General features: G+C 41.4%; 1 protein-coding gene across 3 annotated transcripts in view; it reads left to right on the top strand.

Annotated features, from left to right (window-relative positions):
* PARM1 (prostate androgen-regulated mucin-like protein 1) overlaps positions 1-20,793 on the top strand; it is a 173,814-nt gene that overhangs the window by 135,961 nt on the left and 17,060 nt on the right. For all 3 annotated transcript variants that reach the window (XM_058433908.1, XM_058433907.1, XM_032150092.2), the window contains one exon: positions 15,476-15,554. In XM_058433908.1, the coding sequence (XP_058289891.1) occupies positions 15,476-15,554 (79 nt within the window). The remainder of the gene's footprint in view (positions 1-15,475; positions 15,555-20,793) is intronic.

Genomic DNA, 20,793 nt, shown 5'->3' with positions numbered 1-20,793 from the left:
TATTTATTGAGCTTCTACTATGAGCCAGGCATCTGGTTAAATACTAGGGATATAGCCATGAATAATACAGCCACTTCACTCATGGACATTACAATGTAGTGTGCACATGGCACATGGCATAGTGAGTAACCTAGTTTGGGTCCCAAGCTACATGAAGGGAGACACTGTAGATGTAGGAAGGACGACTTCAGGACAAGCATTAGAGAACCCTGGGGAGCAGCCTAAGACAATTGGTTTACTTTCTAAGCCATTTATAGTCACCAAAGGCTTTTGATCAGGGGAAGAACATATTGAAAATCATATTTTAAAAGTATTCAACTGGTGGGAGTATGTATGTCAAGTTGCAGGGAGTTCAGATTTGGAACCATGTATGCCAGTTTATAACTGTTTTCTGGTTTGTCATTGTCATGTACTGATAGTAGGCATGTCACTTAACTACTCTAACTTAAAAGGCTCTTGGTTGTAAACTGAATACAAGAGAAGCAGTCTCTCAGGTCCTTTTGGCTTTTCATACTATGGTAATTATTTATCACAATTATCCTTTACAGAAAACATGAGGTTCATGGTCATATGAGGCATACTGAGAATATGTATGTTCCAAGAATTGGGCTAGCGACTGACACAGGTAGCCCTCATCTGATCCTCAGAACGCTCCAGTGGTGTGAGCTCAGTAGTATCTGTTTTACAGGTGACAAAACAAGTCCAGAGAGACTAAGGGACTGACTCAAATTCTCACTTGAGTGACCAGACCAGGATTGAAATCCAGTTCCCCTGACAGACCCAAAGCCAAGTGTTCCTTTCACAATGCCCATCCTACCTGAATTAGTAGAAACACAGAGTTGGGGAAGAACTGATGGGCTTCAGCATTACTGTAGAAATGAGCTAGATGGGCTAGTTGCCAGATGTTGCCAACTGGGTCCCAGGGGTGGAGCTGCCCAGTGGGAGGGGTAGCAGATGGTGGTAGCAGCCATGCAAAATTGGCTGTGCAGAAGAAGAGTTTTGATTGATTTTCATTTTTTAGCTTTTGTTTGGCTCTTAAAGGAAGAGAGAAAGACGTGATGTGTTAAATTTGGGTCATTTTGTTTTATTAAATCAAATCTCTTCAAGGATGAAAACTATGACTACAGTGTGTGTTTGACTCCCTGAACAAAATTGAATGGTGCTATGAACAATTTGGTGCTCAGTGCATGCCTGAGGGATTAACTGACATTGCAAAACAAGCAATATTCAAAACATCATCAGTTCTTGCATATGCAAACTTTAAAATTATAGTTACTGTGCTTGTTGCAAAGTGGATATTCTCTTTTGTCTGTAAAATCCATGTGTCCACTGGTCTTTCACTATCCTATTTTCACTATAAAGAGAAGCACACACAACCATGAAAATTGGTGAAGACCATTGAACATTAAATTGCTGATCTGAACCCTAGTATTTATTCAGTATGAGCTATGCCAATAAATACCTTTAAATAAAGGGCACTAAGTAGGCACGGACATCTAGACATCTCTATGTCCACACCTGCAAGGGACTTTCAGCTCTACAAGACACCCATAAACCTTAGATTTGAAAAAAAGAATCAACTTGTGGAAAGATGAAACAATAATTTTAAAAGTATACCTAGAAAATTTCAGAAGTGAAAAAATGTATATTGTAGTAAGTTAATGACCATCATGTTTAACTGATATATTAAAAATAGGTTAAAGGGGAAAACAATTATTTAATTTAAAAGCAAAAACATAGGTGTGAGAAGACCATGTTAAAGAATGGTAAACATTTACTGGTCAGATTCTTTTAAAATGGCCAGAATGTATCAGAAAGCAATAATCCTAACAGCTATGGTGTCTTAGGCTCAGCTTTACAAATATTAGTTCATTGTATATGCCCAGGCCTGGTCCTCTTATGGTGAGTGCCACCACCATCTTTTCAATTCTCTCTCTCCCACTCCCTAGCTCCCCTCTGTCACTGAGTACTGTTGATTTTGAACTCTTGGTAGCTCTCAAATTCATCTACTTCTCTTCATTTTTATCTCAGGGCTCACATAATCCCACCGCAATAGCCTCCCAACTGCCCCTCATTTCCCCCCCGCACCCATCTCCCTACTCCCTGTTGTCCACACAGCAGCCAGAGTGACAATTAAACACAAATCTGATCAAGGCTCACATAACCTTACTACCACCACCATCTCAGCTCCTGGGGGCACTCCACTGCTTTTAGGATGAAGTCCACACACCTTCACTTTATGTGGGCTCCATTTGTCACCCCAGTGTCATCCCACAACCCTCCCCTCGCTCTCTGCACCACCCACACTGGATGTCTCTCAGTTCCATGAGCGCCTGTGTCTCCCTCTTGACTTAGGGCCTTCACTCACTTAGACGCTACCTGGGACTTTCTCACAACCCATCACTTCACCTGGTTAATTCCAGCTCATTCCTCAGGTCTCAGATCAAATAGCACCTGGTCAGAAGATCTCTTATGGGGCCCCCTGTCCAGTGTTGGCCTCCCAGTTACAAATTGTCACAAGTCAATTGCATCTCTCCTTCACAGCATGTGATTATACATTTTTCTTGTGTTTCTTTGTTCATTGTCTTCACTGCTTTTAATGTACCTGAGGGTGGGTCCTTGTCTATTTTGGCTCACAAATATATTCCCAGCACCTAACAGTGTCTGGCTCAGTGTAGGTTTTCAATAAATGTCCAATGAATCAATCAATCAATGATTTTTGGTGACAATATCAATCTTTAGACAATAAATTCACTTATTGTGTTAGCCTCATTAATCCTGAGCTTTGAAATGAGAATGAAGAAAAACCAAACATCCTCGCTGTGTCTGCAAAGACATCCCCTTGGATGCATTTAAGCAGTGTAGCTGTCTAAAGGACTTTCTGCTGCCCACCCCAAGCCCACCCCACCTCTCTTCTCACCATTCTGACTCCCTTCTTTGGTTTTCCCATAGACTCCAGGGCTGCCAGCGCTATGGGTTGTTATAAACTCTCACTCATATTTTTTTCTTTTGTGCCCAGTTCTTTTTTTTTTCTTTCCAACTTTTATTTCAGTTTTGGAGGGTACATGTGCAGGTCTGTTACGTGGGTAAATTGTGTGTTATGTGAGTTTGTTGTACAGATTTTGTTACTGAGGTAACAAGCACAGTGCCCTATAGTTTTTTTTAATCCTCACGCTCATCATACCCTCCACCCTCAAGTAGGTCCCTATGTCTGTTGTTCCCTTCTTTGTGTCTGTGTATACTCAAGGTTTTCCTTCCTCCTAAGTCAGAACATGCAGTGTTTGGTTTTCTGTTCCTCCATTAATTTGCTTAGGCTAATGGCCTCCAGCTCCATCCATTTTGCCGCAAAGGACAGGGTTTCATTCCTTTTATGGCTGAATAGTATTATATGTACCACATTTTCTTTATCTAATCCACCATTGGTGGGAATTTAGGTAGATTCCATGTCTTTGCTATTGTGAATAGTGCTGTGATAAACATACATGTGCAAGTGTCTTCATGGTGGAACTATTTATTTTCCTTTGGGTATATACTCAATAATGAGATTAGTGGGTCAAATGGTAATTCTGTTTCAAGCTCTTTGAGAAATCTCCAAACTGCTTTCCACAGTGGCTGAACTAATTTGAATTTCCACCAGCAGTGTATAAGCATTCCCTTTTCTCGGCAACCTCACCAGCATCTGTCTTCAACTTTTTAATAATAGCCATTCTGACTGGTGTGAGATGGTATCTCATCGTGGTTTTGATTTGCATTTCTCTAATGATTAGTGGTGTTGAGCACTTTTTCATATACTTGTTGTTTGCCTATTCTTTAAACTTAGTTTAAACCTCAAAGTTTCCTAAAACCAGATAAACTCCCATAAGGGGCTCCAACTGTCAGATTTTATTTTAAGTAAAAATTATTCCGAATTATTGTCTCTTCTTCTTATATTTCTCCTTTGGCTCACTTTTGCTACCTAAATCTTAATCTGATTTTGAAATATTTCCAAAATATCTTTTAAGATATACACGTCAAGGTAATAAAATCAGCTACTTACTATCTATTTAGTTTGTCATGTAGTAGCAATATAACTCTATCACATGTTTTAATTGTCCCAATGTCACCTTTTATTACATTTGGAAAGTTTTTGTCTTTATGGAGCAATTTTCTTTTTCTGTTTCAAATGTTTTCACCAATTGCATATGATGAAAGTGGCTGTGGAAATGCTTCACTGAGAAAGTGGGATTTAACTTATAAACACAGCTGATACTATTAATATGCCAGGATATGGATATGCTTGATTCCATACCCTGACTGAACCCTTACTCTAATCTTCCAACTCAAAAAAGCATGGCTTTTTAGTTACAAAATAATTTGGCAGGGAAATGAGAATGGATCAACACCCTCCCATCATCTTTAGCAGAAAGGTTCTAAAAATCTCATTTCAGAGAGTCAAGTCAGGAATATTGCATTAGGAGTGCATAAAATGGATGCTAACTTAATATTGTCCTCAGCATGCTTTGTTCCCCCTCAGGTCCTAGGAGAGAAAAATATTGACCAAAAGAAATGATATTTTATTTAACAGTATAATGCTTTTATTTTCAGACTCATGGCCTTCAAGGGGTAGATCAGAGGCTCAAAGATGAAGGTAAATTTATGTTAAAATTATAAAATCTCAGTAGATCCATGGATGTGGGCCATCAAAAACACTTTGCCGTATTTCCATGTGGAGAAATCATGGAGTCATTTCAAAGACAGGCTCTAGGAAGGCAAGAATGTTAGTAACAGCACAAGTTTTGGCATCAGACTGCCTGGTTCAAATCTCACCAGTGCTATTTGCTAAATGGGAGAACTGAGCAGGTTTATTTACCACAGGTGTTCCATTTTCCTCATCTATATGATGAGGGTAATTATAGTACTGTACCTGTTTTACAGGATTCTTATTAGGGTTAAATGAGACAAGTACATAAAGTGCCTCTTACATAGTAAGCACTACATAAATGTTAGCTATTATTATTACAGTTGAGTCCTTAATTCTCAATGTGGATACCAACCAGCAAGAGTTTTGACTCTTCTAGACTCTGATTTTCTTAACTTGAAGAATTAGAATGTTTGTAAAAACACTTTAAGATTCCCAAAGTGATTATTACTGTGAATATTAGGTAATAAAATTTCACTTAAGTACCTGCCTACAGCATAATACAGAAAAGCATAGTTCAAAAAGTATAAAGGATAAAAATAGCTGTGTTCACATTTGAAACAATAACAGTTTCAGAAAACTTGGAAAATCCAAAGAAAAGTGTTAAAGAGTCCAAACAACTGAAGATTTCTAGCTAAGAGAAAGGCAATCTTGGGGCATTGGGGGGAAAAAAGCTGAGCTGCAGGATTTAGCCTGGGTCCCATCTGCCCCCAAGGTTGGACAGTTGAGACCTAGAAGTGGTACTCTTCCCTTAACTTGCATAAAGTTTGGAAATTATTTTTCTTTCCCATGTTTTTAACTCCAAAACTTTGAATTCCTGAGTCTGGGGGAAATTAACACTTGGTAAATACAGTATTCAAAAGAAAGTTCCTGGCCAGGCGCGGTGGCTCACACCTGTAATCCCAGCACTTTGGGAGGCCGAGACGGGCAGATCACGAGGTCAGAAGATGGAGACCATCCTGGCTAACATGGTGAAACCCCGTCTCTACTAAAAAATACAAAAAATTAGCCTGGCGTAGTGGCGGGCGCCTGTAGTCCCAGCTACTCGGGAGGCTGAGGCAGGAGAATGGCGTGAACCTGGGAGGCGGAGCTTGCAGTGCAGCTCCGCCTCCCGGAGATTGCACCACTGCACACTCCAGCCTGGGCAGCAGAGCGAGACTCCATCAAAAAAAAAAAAAAAAAAAAAGCAAGTTCCCTCATGTCCTTGCTGATTAATGACATGGAGTAAGGCTAAATTTAGCTAGTGGTTCCTAGGAGGTCCCTGAGTCCTTGGGACTGTAGTAATTACATTGATGTCGCTGCCCTTGGTCAAGGTGTCAGGATAGGTAACCTGAAACTGTGACTCTCTGTTCCCTGCCCATATTCTGTGATAAAAAAGATAAACTTGCACACTGCTTGGCAACCAGAGTTAGGACTTTGTCCTGGGCTCTTAGAAATTCTTCCTTCTTGCTTATGTCCTCTGAACCAAGAAAATACCAGTGTGGAAGCTCTCACTTGCCAAGGTTGGTGAACCCCACAAGGATCTGAGCCTTCACCTTAGCAGCCTGGATGATTTTTGCAAAGGACATATGCAAACTTTTCTCGTTTATTTTTCCCTTTAGTTTTTTGTTTGTTTGTTTTCCTTGAGACTGAGTTTCGCTCGCTCTCGTCACCCAGGCTGGACTGCGATGGCTTGATTTCGGCTCACTGCAAACTCCACCTCCTGTGTTCAAGCGATTCTCCTGCCTCAGCCTCCCGAGTAGCTGGAATTACAGGAGTCCACCACCACGCCCCGCTAATTATTGTATTTTTAGTACAAAGTTTCACCATGTTGGCCAGGCCGGTCTCAAACTCCTGACCTCAGGTGATCCACCTGCCTTGGCCTCCCAAAGTGCTGGGATTACAGGCATAAGCCACTGCTCCCAGCCCCTTTAGTATTATTTTATCCATGGTCATGCCTTGTTTTCATCATCGAAATACTAAAGAGATAGAGGAGAGGGTGACAACAACAGCAACAACAAAAAGCTCTTCTCTCATTGTTCATGGAGATGCTGGCACCTACTGAGCAAGACGGTGGCATGCTTCCTGCAGTCCATATTCACCCCTCTCACCTTCATTCACAGAGATGACCTAGGAGTTGAGATTCCCCAGCCTGGCCTCTGATGTTCCTCATTCCTGGCGCACTCCTTTTGATCTGGGGAGCACCATTAGCACAACTGAATGAGGGGATTGATCCCGGACACTTAGCTAGAGTTGCTGTGTGTTAATCGGTTGTTCTAAGGTGGAAGACAGCTGCTTTGACTTGAGAAAAGGCAATGAAGAATATCTCTCATTATTCTTAGAAAACCAGTGTAGTTCACATTACAGGTGTCAAAAGACAGCTGAGATTGAACAACCTGAACACACAGTTAAAATGAATTCCAAGTGAAAAAGAGGCTTCATTCGTGTGGGAAAAGATTGTAATTCTAAGTGAAGTGAAGAAACTTTAAAACCATGGTAACCAAGAATTGTGCCGACATGTGTGCCTGGTTTGCATTAATTGCAAACATGCGCTCCCCAGGTCCTTAAAATACAGCTGATGTGCCCCCATGAGAGAGAAATGAAGGAAGAGGAAACAAGCACTGGGCTTGTGCAAGTGCAAGTATTTTATTATCTCAACCAAGATTAACATTTCTAGCACACATTTTTAACTACAAGCTTTAGGTAGGTAACATCCTTTTAGATAAAAGTGAAGCCAGTCTCTAAACCAGGTCTCCTGATGACATGAAGTGGAAACATATAGATGCTGGGATCCTACCCCACAGTTCGAATCCCAATTCTGCCCACTAACTAGCATGTAGATAAGAGTATACACATGAGGTAAAACATTCCAGCTGTGATAATACTTGGCTAATTTTTATAAAGTTTACCTCTGCCACTCTGTGTAAACAAACGACTAGTAACTTAATGATGTAAAGATTTTGAGAGAGGAATAATGGGGAAAAGGACTAATTTACTAATTTACAGAGACAAGCTTAGGTTGTGTTAATTAAAAATACTTCTGTAGCATACTTTTATGCAAGCTGTTTTCCTTAGAAAGATGCTTTCTTTTTGCAACATAACTACTAATAAAGTTCAGGTTTTTTTAAAAATAGCTGTGCTTCAGAGGAAATCAGAGTTATCTTGTGAATCACTTACTTTGGGCCTAGACAAATAATAAAGCATAATGTGGTATACCTGGCTTTAAGAGACTTTCAGTCTAGAGAGTAGGCAGAACGTATTCTCATAAAGCCACTGGTATTACAGTGTATTTCATACATCTATGTCTTATATGTATAATATGCATAACCACCCACAGCTACATTTGGCAGTATCAGTTACATACTAAAATAAATTTACTAAATTGTCCCATACAAAATAAAACAGCAAATGTCTAGAAAAAGAGTACTCAAGATAGTGACTGTCATCAGGGAAGAATTCCAAGAGAAGGTTGGACTTGAGAAGGATTTTGCATAAAAGGTGCATCCTTATTCTGAAAGCACTTCCGTGGTCCCTGCTCCCCAAACTATCAAGCCCAAACACCATGATCCCTGGCTTTCAGAGTTTTTATAATTTGGTCTTGAGTACTCAACCATTTACATGATCTCTGTTAATTTCCATTACGCCTTCTTGTATAGCCTGTGGTCCTCGTTTTGTCACTTAGTCAGTCCTGCAGCATTTCAGTCTCCTAATCCATAAAAGGAAGACACTGGCCTCTACAAAGATCTCAACAGCCCTCTTTGTTCATGCTAATTTACAAAGCATTTGATCTTCCCAGTAGCCCTATGAGGTGGATAGGACAGGGATTAGCCCATTTTTTAGATAAGAACACCAGTCAAGATGCTCTGTCTTCAAGCCCAGTGCAAACCCTTCAAGCCCATAAATGTTGAGTGTCTGCCCTCCTCCGAGGTGGTTCCCACCTCGATCCTCCATTGCTGTCTGTCCAAGTCCTGCCCCATCCATCAGAGAACAGCTTCATTCCCAACTCTTTCCAAGACTGCTCCAGACTTTACAGGCCCACCCACCTTAGGCACCATTCCACCCACAGGCAGAAATACAGAGGCTGGCACTACTCACCTCTCTTACCTCCCTGCCTGCCTATCCCATCCAATCCTGCACACCCCAGAATGGTTCCCGGAGCCTGACACTTGTCTCTGCCATGGAGTGGTGAAACCTCAGGGCCCCTGCCTATTGGGTCTCTACACCCCACACTGTCCTGGCTTAAGGTGAGCCCATGGAGCTCATTCAGGAGAGGCTTGTAGGGTGGATTTGGGGTAAGAGGGAGGAGACAAGATGTGCTTCCCCTGGCATGGGGTAGAATGGAAAGAAGAATGGGCATGAAACCAAGCAGACAAGGCCAGAAGACAAAGAGACTTCCAATAATGGTAAAATTAAGATCTACCCAGGTTGCAGTGTCTAAGAACTAAGGTTTTCTTTTCTCATTTTCTCTCCATCTCACAAACTACACCCCACTCCCACTACCACCCCACTAGAAGCAAATTGCAATTACCATGTACCCTGGGTTATTTAACACACTGAAATGAACAGCATTTGGCAGCATTCTGAGCAGTTATTTTGCACCACAGAACACACTAGAAACCAATGACCTGAACGATCTAAGGTTGCTGTTCTAGAACTGTTGTCTGCTTCTAACTAGCCCTCTTCCCAATTAATTTGAATTATTGAGCTTCATTCTTCCTTCACCAGTATGTACAAGAGGACCCAAGCCATCACACAGCCTAAGGCAGGCCCTGTTTCCTGGGCAGCTAACAGAAAGCAGACAGAGGATGTACCAGAGCTGTAGGTTTTACTTAAAAACAATTGAGGATTTAGTACTAGAGCCCAGGGTGGCAGGAGAGCCTAGTGGGTAACACATGGATTCTCAAACCTGTGCTTGTATCCCAGTTCTTCTACTTAGCAGTTCTGTGGCTTTGGGTCCTTAGCATCTCTGTGACTCAGTTTCCCCAACTGTAAAATGGAGATAACAAGAATACCTACTTTCTCATGAGGATTAAATGAACTGAAATAAGTGAAGCTCATAGAACAGTCCCTGGCACACAGTAAGTAACAGGAAAGTGTTAGTTGCTATTATTTTTGTTGTTATTGATTTCTCTTGCTATTACTGTTGTTCTTTGGAGGAAGGAGACATGATCTGATGCTCTTGCTGTGAAAACGAAGAGCCTAGCATAATAAGTAGAGATTCAGCACACACAGAGTTCTAACTGTCAAGCCCTCGCCAGTCGCCCACTTCCCTCCTCCAGCACATCCGCAGACACATGCTTTTAAAGAGAAAGAATTCCTCTGAGACAAAATGTTCCTTTCCTCTTGGTGACCTTGACTGAAGGAGCTGCCGCACACTCTGAAGTGGCCACCTGCTCCTCTTCTCTGATTCTTACCTAATCTCTGGACCAGGAAGTGGAAAGAAAAGAGCAAGAATATTGAAAAACAGTCAAGAGGTTTGTTAAAGACTCTTCTCAAAATAGATCAAAGGCATGCACACATACTCAGGAACTTGGTCAAGTATTTACACGCACCTTCTAAATAAGCTGACTGGTGAATTTTCAAGGAGAATGTAGCTCAGGAGTCATCTATGGATAGCAGTGAGACACTCACCTCTTTTTCACCTCTGGAAACTTTGCACCATCACCTCCTCCACCCCCAGCTCTCTCAGAGTAACAACAACTTCTTTAAAGAGCCCAGCAAAGTTCTTTCTTCAGAAGTTGTTTGGGTTCATCCCATCATGTCCTAATATTTACATTTTGGATACAATTGGTGAATATTAATATTTCTTCCAAAGAGCTCAAATGTTTATTTCATGTTTAAAGTGAAATAAAATAAAATCCCTCAATGAGAAGAGTCCCTAGAGGAACATTTGAGGTTTGAGAATATTGCTAAGCCCAGGAATATAGAAGGACCCTTTTGGTCAAGTGAGAGGCAGGAGGCTTGGGCATGAACAGAACCCCTTCTGAGTGTGCGATCAAGAAAAGGGGCCCATGTGTGTGGCGTGCAGGCCCATGGGGATGTGTGAGTGTGGGGAGAGAGACTCTTAAATGATGCTACAGGCAATTCCTGGACTGCCTCAGGGTATAGAACAGAGCTGAAACAGGAAAAGGAATAACCCTGAAGGCAGTCTCCTTCCTCAGGGTTGTAGGGGAGTGGAGTAGTGGCCGACCAGGCTGACCAGGAGTTTACTCTGGCTGCTTCAAGGATGTTATCTGAATATATTTAGACAATTATTCCTTGATATGTTTGGCTGTGTGTCCCCACCCAAATCTCACCTTGAATTGTAATAATCCCCATGTGTCATGGGAGGGACCCAGTGGGAGGTAATGGAATCATGGGGGCGAGTTTTACCCATGCTGTTCTCGTGATAGTGAAGATCTGATGGTTTTATAAAAGGAAGTTACCCTGCCCATGCTGTCTTGCCTGCCGCCATGTAAGACGTGCCTTTCACCTCCCACCATGGTTGTGAGGCCTCCCCAGCCATGTGGAACTGTGAGTCCATTAAACCTTTTTTTTACATATAAATTACCCAGTCTTGAGTATGCCTTTGTTAGCAGCATGAGAATGGACTAATTCATTCCTAAAAGAACTCTCCTTCAACTAACCACCTTGGTCACTGATGGGGACTTTCAAGTGCACAGTGAGAAGGGCAGGGGGCTGGGGAGGTGGGATCATAGATGTAGTCATAGGAGTAGGTACTCAGGTAAGAACTGGAGCAGGTGATTCCAAGGTGAATAAGTGGTGAGTCAGCTGTGTGGAAACTTTCTTAGCACAGTGATTAGGGTAAAAAAAAATTTCTGGTAATCTTTTTTAAGCTAAAAGTATATTTGTTTATTCAACATTAAATACATGAGTTAAGTACCCACTGTGGGCCAAAGATGGTGCCTTAAGCTAACAGTGCACAAAGAAATGGGAAGAGATGCAAGATGGCCATGAATAGAAATGACCTAGGGAAGCACATAAACATAATACAGAATGCTTGAAAGAAGTTGATGCTGAGATCTGAGAACACACAGCAACACTGTAATTTACTCAGGGGTGTCAGGGAAAACGGCTCAGAAGAGTTGATATTTAGCTAGATAGTGAAGAAGAATAGGAGCTGGCCAAGCTAAGAAAAGTTAATGATTAAAAATGCAAAACCAGCATTAAATAGTACTGGGTCCAAATGATAGTTCAATCATTTACCACATGTAAAACCTTAATCTCTCTGAGCCTTAACTTCCTCATCTATAAAATGGGGATAATTCTGCCCACCTTGTAAAGAGAATTAAATAAGATGATAGCTATACAGTTTTGTGCATAGTCTCAGCCCAAAGTAATCATCTGCAAATGGTAGCTATGGTTATTCTTTAGCCCATTTATTCTGATCCTGGGCCATTAAAAAAAAGTGGCAAAATGCAACCCTGAGGAATTCCATACTTCAGGGAGGCCCAAAATTCAAAGAGGCTTTGGTTCACAGGCCTTCACCAGCCCTCTGGATAGGCAGAACATGTTGGTAGAGTGAAATGTGCTAGCACAGTGGAATATTCTTGTATCTGGGATTATAAAATATGTAGATAAGTTTCCTCCAGTTCTTAATTTCTGCCCATTCCAGGGCTTTATAACATGAGTCACACCCAGTCTCTAACTCACAAATCCCAATGAGGAAGAAATGAAATGCCAGCCACCTTCCCCATGTCTCCACTCCCAGTGGACTGCCCATCAGTGTCCCACATCTTCCTCATAAGGCAGAGGCTCCCCTGCCCCCAGCCACACCTTCCTCATTTTTTTCTCTCCCTTCCTCATAATGAAAAATGTAAGAGGAGGAGGAGGAGGGGAATTCCAGTTTAGTTTAAACAGAACTCAGGGGGAAATGGCATTTGTTTTCACAAGGAGGAAATAAAGCCTTTTCAGTCACCCTATAAAGTTGTGCTAATGTGGGCTCAGCAACCCATTCATGTTCTCAAACTGTGATGTCCTCAAACTGTGATGTCCTCAGGTGTGGAACTTCCCAGGGCTGATGTTACCAGCTGCTTCTGAAAGCAGCCACTGCTGTGGAGGTAACAGCAAGCTCAGGATACAAGATCTCCTAGGCTCAGGGCCAGATAAAGGTTTTCTGCTTTTGGAGGACTCTTGTTCCCATGGCTGGCATCCACTGAGAAGAGCCAGTGGGTAACAGAATAGTTAATACAGTGGTTCAAATATTTAATTGCTATCTGTTTTATCTTATACCATTTGGCCTTATATTGGGCTGTACAAACTCTTAGCAGTGCCCCTTTGCCCAGCTGCCCTCAAGGGCCCATCAGGAGGAAAATAATTGGCTAATTCCAGCTCTGGTCATATAGGCTATCTTCTGTGGACATGGAAGGGTGACATGGAAGAGCCCCATTTGAAGATTGGGGGTATACTTGGAGCTAGAGAGCCACCCATCATATGGAGGAGAAGTGGTCACTCTATCACTTACAATAAAAAAAAAAAAAAGATCGCACTTTAGTTGGAGAACCTGCCTGATTTATCTTTAGAAAGAAGTGGTATATAAATAAATTCAGTAAATCACAAAGTTGGAGGGGACCCAACTGCTTAAAGTTAGAGAAGAATCTTTGAAAAAAGGCCAAACCTGTGATTTCCTATATGAAACTATCCCTGGAGCAAGAAAGAAGAGTCTTGCAAAAAAATCAGCTATATTCATTCTTTTCTTCCACTTTTTTAAAAGGAGAAATTAAATTAAAAGGTCAGTTTTTTACACTGCTCTTAATTGAAATGACTGTATCTTTTTGAGTCTTAAAATACTCCCATCACCTTACCCTATGGTTATAACCCTCCTTTCATAAGCTTTTAAAAGAGCTATTACGAGGCTTCAGTGAACTTTGAATTGTTCTAATTTCAACACAGTTTAGAGGCCAAGAAGCCAAGAGGAGCCTTTCAAAGTAGGAGTGGAGGTTTTCCATAAGGGAAACTGACCTCGGACTTTCTCTGCTTGACCCAGTCTGCAAGTTTGAGCATTCAGTGCCATAATTCTGTCTTTACAGTAGTAAACAGGGAAAGAGAATTATTCTGATAATTATATTAATCTGGCTCAAAATGATTCCAGGAGCAAAGAAATGGATCTGTGAGTGTTCAGAAGCTTGTCAGCTCTGAAACGGTTGAGTATGATCCGTCTTCACAGACACGACAAGCTCTGGTCTTAGTCTTAATGTTAGCAATGATTTTTTTTTCGTCTCTCTTTTAGAAATTATAACCAGCAGGAGCATGGGTGTCTGATGTAGCATTCTTTCATCCAAAGCTTTTGAGAAGTTACTAAAGAATTAACAAGTGGACTGATTTGCTTCTTAACTGTCCTACAATTTTTTGGTGGGAAGGCTAATAAAACGAACAGTAACAAGAGCCGTTCATACCAGCAGACAAAAATAAATAAATAAGAGATACTAAAATAATCTACAGTGATAAATCTCCAAAAATGTGGGAGAGACTCATCACTTTTGAGACCTAGTACACAAGAGATGAGAATTGGTCCAGGATCATATATTTGCATAGCTCTTTAGATTGGTGCACTTGGCATCTCATTTAATCCCCTTAAAATCATGCAAGATGGGTAGAACACTCTTATTCCTCTGTCTCAGCAGGTAAGTAGTATAAGAGTCGTCAGGCTTAAGTAAATAGTTCATAGTCACACAGCTACTAATGGTTGAACCACACTCGAATCCACATATTCAGACTCCAAGTCTCTTGTGCTCTTTGCAGTGTGTTTAAAAGAGTCCCATTCGTTTGTTGAAGTACTAGTAAATAATTTCCCAGTTGCCTAAAAGAGTAAATGGGGTCCCTAACACCAGCTTTAGTGCCGAAAACTCACTTTAAGTATTAGGGGACAAGAGCCCAGTTGATTTTTGCCATTTTTAAGGTGAAATAAAACTAAAGTATATTCATTATTAATGCAAAGCTCACACAAAAAGCATGTTGTGCTTCAAAGTAGTATTTGGAGGAGGTGTCGTTATTCTTACAAGGGTACATGCTCAAAGAGTTTTTTTAAACTGCCCATTAATAGTTGCTTTTGGAACCAGATTTCAAACTACAGAATAAAATATTCATGTGACTTTATATTGCACCAAGATATTTCTACAAACAAAAAATAGTGTTACCTATCAGACCTGACCTTATTCTATATATCAAACTTCACTTTATTCTCTATAAAACCAAGTTTACTATCCAAGAATGAAAACTGAACATATTTCCCACAGAGGAATGTTTTAAAATGCTTTGACTTGATTGCCTCATTAAAATTAGTGCATTTCCTACCAAGACGACCCTTTTGAAGTGGATACTGCCAATATTTTTATGAAAAAACCAACCACATTACTTTGCACTGACTCTTGAGTAAAACATCCTAAGTCTCTCAATATTTCACAAGTAATAGAAAGATGAGGCAGAGCCCACAAAAGAAGAAAATAGGACATCAAGAAATCTAAAACCCACTACCCCTGCAAACAACAGCAGCAGCAACAACAACAGACTGATGTCATTCTTAAAAAGATAGTCAAAATATGACTAAGTACTCCTCTCTAAATTCCAGGCCAGCCAAAAAGTCTTGATAAATATTGACCATTTACCCAATTTCACCTGCATAAAAAGTGTTTTGGTAACAGAATTAAAATCCTGGGTTTTATTCTAGCTGTGAATGTCATGCAGAATGATCTGAAGTAGCTTTTTCCCCTTTCAGAGAAAAGATGGGATCAGGCAGAAGGTGGATACTGTGCAGGCCAAAGTCACATGATGCCCCGTATCCTCATGTATCTTCTTTTCTGTGCCCTTCCTCCTTCACAGGCAGCGTCGCCGCCATTACCGTGACAGTCATTGCCGTGGTGCTGCTGGTGTTTGGAGTTGCAGCCTACCTAAAAATCAGGTGAGACACAGCTTACTCTTAACAAAAAGGATTCTGTTTTGTTGGGCTCTGGGCTGAGCGCTGTTTTGCTGGATACCTGTTCCTTAATAGGTATCTTAGCCCTCAGAAATATTGGCAGAGAAGTGAAAAATGGCGGATGTACTCCTACTCCGCACAACACGGGTATAGACGTACAGTATCTGAACCTTGGCAAAGTAGAAGAAGCAAGCTGGGATATACAGCATGATGATGCAATGAAAGAATTAACGTGGAGTCGGGAGACTGAAGCCTAGGCTCCCTGCCCTGAATGTACCTCATTACCCTGGGAAAGCCACATGCCTCCTAAAGCTCACCTATGCTCATCTGTGAAAGGGGATAGAAGGGTGGGATCGATGGTTCCTGAATTCTGATGTTCTGAATACTGAACTGTGGATTTGTACCCAATCTGTTAATGAGGTTTTCATTGATTCCAATGCAAAATGTAAAAAATATAAGAAAGGTGTGGCATTTCCTATAAAACTGTTTTTTCCCCTGAGATTATGTCCTTATATTTTTGGCTTTAAACTATCTTTTCTCCTATGAAATGAAGTGATAGTAGCTGAGATTTTACCTTCTTTAGCCTAATAGGAAGTTGCAATACTCTGTGAGTCCTCCATTTTTGTTTTCTATTGCTCTGTGAAATCAAGTCTCAACATCACATTACTCACAGTCTCTGAGTGTCCTTCCAGCCGTAAAATGCCAGATGGCAAGTGACAGTCTTATTTCCCAGTCTGTGCAGTGCCCATAACAAAGGACAGAAAGACACAAGCTACATGGTGAGCACACTCACCCTTGACCTCCAATTCGTTCTCCTCCCAGGAACCAGAACCATTTCTATGCAAGCTCCTCTGCCCTGTCATTCCCTTCCTGAAAAACCCCAGTGGCTCCCCTTGCACTGAGAATTAAATTGTAACTCCTCAGCGTGGCCCTCAGTCATCCTGGACCGTGCCTGCCTCCCCTTTTCCAATCATCACATCCCTCTCTCCCTCTGAAGCCCTGAGCTCCAGTCACTCCAGCTCCCTCCAATTCTTAGGACACACCAGGTTCTGTCCTTCCTTCCCCAGACCCTGGAATCTTGCTACTCCCTCCATGAGATGCTTGTCTTCTAGCTTCTTCTCATGCTGTGTACATTGACTTTCATCTCACTTCCTTTGAGAGATGTCCTTTCCAGTTTGGAGCCCCTGTTATTTACTCTTTTAGTGCCTTGTTAAGTCCATCCTGGCTGTGACCACTGTCTATTATTTTATTTTATTACTATCATTTTGTTTTTGCATATGTGTTGCTTGTTTGTTGTCTCTTTTCCCCACAAAAAATGTAAGGTCCTTGAGGACCTCGATTTGTCTGTGAGGACACTGCTAGGGACCAAGACAGTGCTTGATATATTGAACAAATGAGCAGTGAACCATAAGGACACACTATCCCATGGACACTGTGGCACACACACACAGACACCCCTGACTTGTCCCCCAAGCAGCCATGTTTCTTCCTCAAGAGGCTGTGCCACCCTGTCCTTCCCTCCTGCCTTTGACCCCACGTGGAGCTCATGGATATGATTCCTCATCTCAGAGCACATATCCACTCTGCTGCTGCTTCCTCTCATCCCCACTCACCACCCAGCCCCACCCAGTGCCCACTGGGAGTGCTTCCCTCCTCCTTCCCTTTTATCTCCCTCCATCTTGTGTTCTAAATGTGCACCAAATCAATCTTGATAATGTCAAGTATGAGAGTGCCTTGTAATATCACCTGCATCTATGATACAAAGAACAGGAAAGCCAGGTTTTGAAGAGAAATTGGAATTAAAGGGCCCGCATGACCTGTTTCTAATAAAACATTTTATAAAAGCATCCAGAAGTTTCCCCCAGATTTAAAAAAATATTTTTCTTCATTAAGTTTGCATGTCCTTGAGCACTAAACTTAATTTTATAAATTATATCTCACTGAATGGTACCTTTTTCCATCTCGTTTAATTATTAGTTTATTGCTGCAGATACACTGTATTTTAATTATGAGTTAAATTGGCTTTTATGAACTACTCTGGGAACTTCGTTTCCATTTTTTAACAAAGTATCTGTTGAAAAATATGTTCTGCCCCTCCTTCCCAAAAAGGAACTTACACATAAATTTTAGAGTCATTTTAGAATCACCAATGGTGAGTTCCTAACAGGCTACATTATCAAAAATACGACCTTCACTGAAGTGTGGAGTGAAATAGAAACACTTCCTTCTTGCTACACACTTCCCCAAAACGGTGCTGAAATAACTGGAAGGACTCTTCCTCTTCACTTTGGCAAGAATTCAAGTTTACCACCTCTAAACCCACACTGGCTATGGGCAGGCAGTCTAAAACAGTGATTAACAATTCAGACTCCAGAAGCAGGGAGACCTCAGTTCAAATCCTGGCTCTACTACTTCCAGCACTGTGACCTGGGCATGTCACAGAGCACCACTAACTCTCATTTCCCTCACCCGTAAAATAAGGGCAGTAGTTTCTACCTTGTAGCGTTGTTTGGAAGCAAGTACACAGCACTGCCAACATCATCATCATCATCAAAGTAGTAGACTGGAAGGAGCCCCGGGAAAGACAGTCCTTGATAGATAGCTGTAGAGTGTCAGCCATGTGCCAGGCCACATCAGTGATGTGACACAGTTCTGCCATCACAGAACTTACCATGCTTGGAAAATTTTGTTAGCAGGCCATTATAATTTGCTCTAATGAGTGCTGATTAAAATTTTATTTTAAGCTATATTTTCCCCAGGCCTTCAGAGCACCAGATAAATTAAGTAAATGATTAAGTTGAATAAATCATTATTCTTCTTCCCCATACAGCTTCTGTCTCTTAAATGTAGTAAGATCCACAGTGGCATAAATATAAGGTTGCTATTTATCTATTATGCTACTTAAGTTTAAGCACTATAATCTTATGAATGGATACAGTTATTAGAACCTTAAGGGGTTTCAGAAATCCCCTAAGGAAAGCCCCTTTCTGCTTCTCTATTAATTATTTCGGTAAAATGATAACATAAGGAGATTAATCGTTGTTATGAATCTTAAGGCTATGCTAAAACCCCTTCAACTATTATTTTGCCAGGTTGTCGGAAAGCCCCATTAATCATTCATCAAAAATACTTCAGTTGACGTGTGTGTGTGCATGTATGTTCCTAAGGATAGGCTTTGCTTTGGTTGGGAATTTACTCTTCTTTCTTCATCCCAGATTTCTAAAAACAATAACATAACAAAAGATCTGTTTTCTGTGGTCTTTTAGCTTGTTTGGCTGGAGCAGCGAGTGACTAAAATCACAACCCATAGGAAGCCATTAGCTTCTGACCTGCAACCATGGGATATGGTCCTGGCCCAGCCAAGTTCTCTGCAAATGCAAGGGGAGAATCTGCTTGAAAAGGCAGCCTCATGACCAGAAAAATAGAATGCTTGGCAAGCTCTGCTAACAGTGGGTGGGGACTTTTCACCTTTCTCGCAAATCCTCATTTCCTCTAAAGGCATTGTAAACTTAAGAGCCATCTGCTTTTCACACTCTCTTCCTCCAGGGACCCATGACCCCTAGTTTTGTCGCAATGACCCCTGCCTGGAGAACCACATCTTTTTGTAACCTGAGCCACTTTTGCATGTGACTTATAAAATGAACTGCCCTGAACCCAGGGCCCTTCTTGGTTTATGACCCCACCTTTTAACCGGCAGCAGTGTGGTGTGGAGGGAAGAATGTGAGCTTTGCAGTCAAGTTTAATGCTGACTCTTCTACTTACTATTTAGGCGGTCTTGGGCAAATTATTAACTCCTTGATCCTCAATTTCTTCAATCTGCAAAAAATAGAGTTAATAATATGTATCTTTCAAGGTTGTTTTAAAGACGAAAGGAAGTAGTGAATGCAGAGTAACTGGAGAGACTAGCATGGTGACTAAGAACATGCACTCTGGGGCAAGTTTTCTTTTTTTGAGTCAGAGTCTTTCTCTGTCGCCCAGGCTGCAGTGCAGTGGCGTGATCTCGGCTCACTGCAACCTCCACCTCCTGGGTTCAAGCAATTCTCCTGCCTCAGCCTCCCGAGTAGCTGGGACTACAGGCACACGCCACCACACCCGGCTAATTTTTGTATTTTTAGTAGAGATGGGGTTTCACCATGTTGACCAGAATGGTCTCGATCTTCTGACCTGGTGATCCACCCTCCTTGGCCTTCCAAAGTGCTGGGATTACAGGCGTGGGCCACCGAGCCCAGCCTGGGGCAAGTTTCTTAATCACTCTGTGCTCAGTTTCTTCATGTAAAATGAGACTATAATAATAATAGTACCTAACTCAAGATTGTTACAAAGATTAAATTATGATGCATATAAACGTTCAGTGCCTGGTATGAGGTGAGGATGATGGAAGGGCAATTACTGTTACTGCTGTAGTTGTTAGAACAGTGCTTAGCAAATAGGGACTCAGTAAACTGGTAACCACTAACACAGAGGCTGTGAGGTTGGGAGCACAGTCTCCATCCTACCATTTCCATTCAGTAGGCGTAGGGATTCAAAGGAGAGGGGAGAGAAGGAGAAGGAAGATGGCACAGCAGCTCATTTCCTAATTGAATATTGATATGGCGGTCTTCCATGTTCCAGTTTGGCAGTTTCGTTAGTGCTATTCTGAAACGCCTGTGAAGTTGCATCCATGTTACACATTTATAAATGGAAACTCTCTCTGAGCAGTCTTTATGCCAGGGCTTGTTTGCAATTTTAAAAGAAAGCAAAGGCCCTGTCTGCCTTTTGCAGAAGTATCTTTAATTAGTGATGATTGAAGAATGAGATAAGTCTGTTTTGATTTGTTTAAGTTGGCTCAAAACTGTTCAGCCAAGACGTAATCTCCCTGCACAGGGGACTGTATCTGCTAAGACCAGTGATGTGGATGTTGCTATAATTAGGTGTGCTGGTGACCCAGACAGACTACATGGGGTATTCTCTTCACAAAAATAAATGCAATCTTGATTTATAGACACAACAGGACCTGTCTTTTAAGACGTCTTGTTAGAAGTCACCTATTTTGCTTTATGTCTTCTAGTGATTGCATGTTGTACAATTGGATTCCTTCTGGTTGTTAGAGTAGGCCCAGCCAGCCATAAAGGACAAGATCTTCTAGAATTTGTTATACACAGTTGACTTTTTCAGGTCACCTTTTGGAGTTCTGTAGGTCGTGTTTACTCAATTTTCTCCCTCAGTGGTTCTTAAATTTTAATGT

The sequence above is a fragment of the Hylobates moloch genome, unplaced genomic scaffold, assembly GCF_009828535.3.
Source record: "Hylobates moloch isolate HMO894 unplaced genomic scaffold, HMol_V3 SCAFFOLD_2, whole genome shotgun sequence".
In the NCBI taxonomy this organism is placed as follows: domain Eukaryota; kingdom Metazoa; phylum Chordata; class Mammalia; order Primates; family Hylobatidae; genus Hylobates; species Hylobates moloch.
The sequence above is the reverse complement of the archived record's forward strand: the minus strand, read 5'-3'. Positions and strand labels throughout refer to the sequence as shown.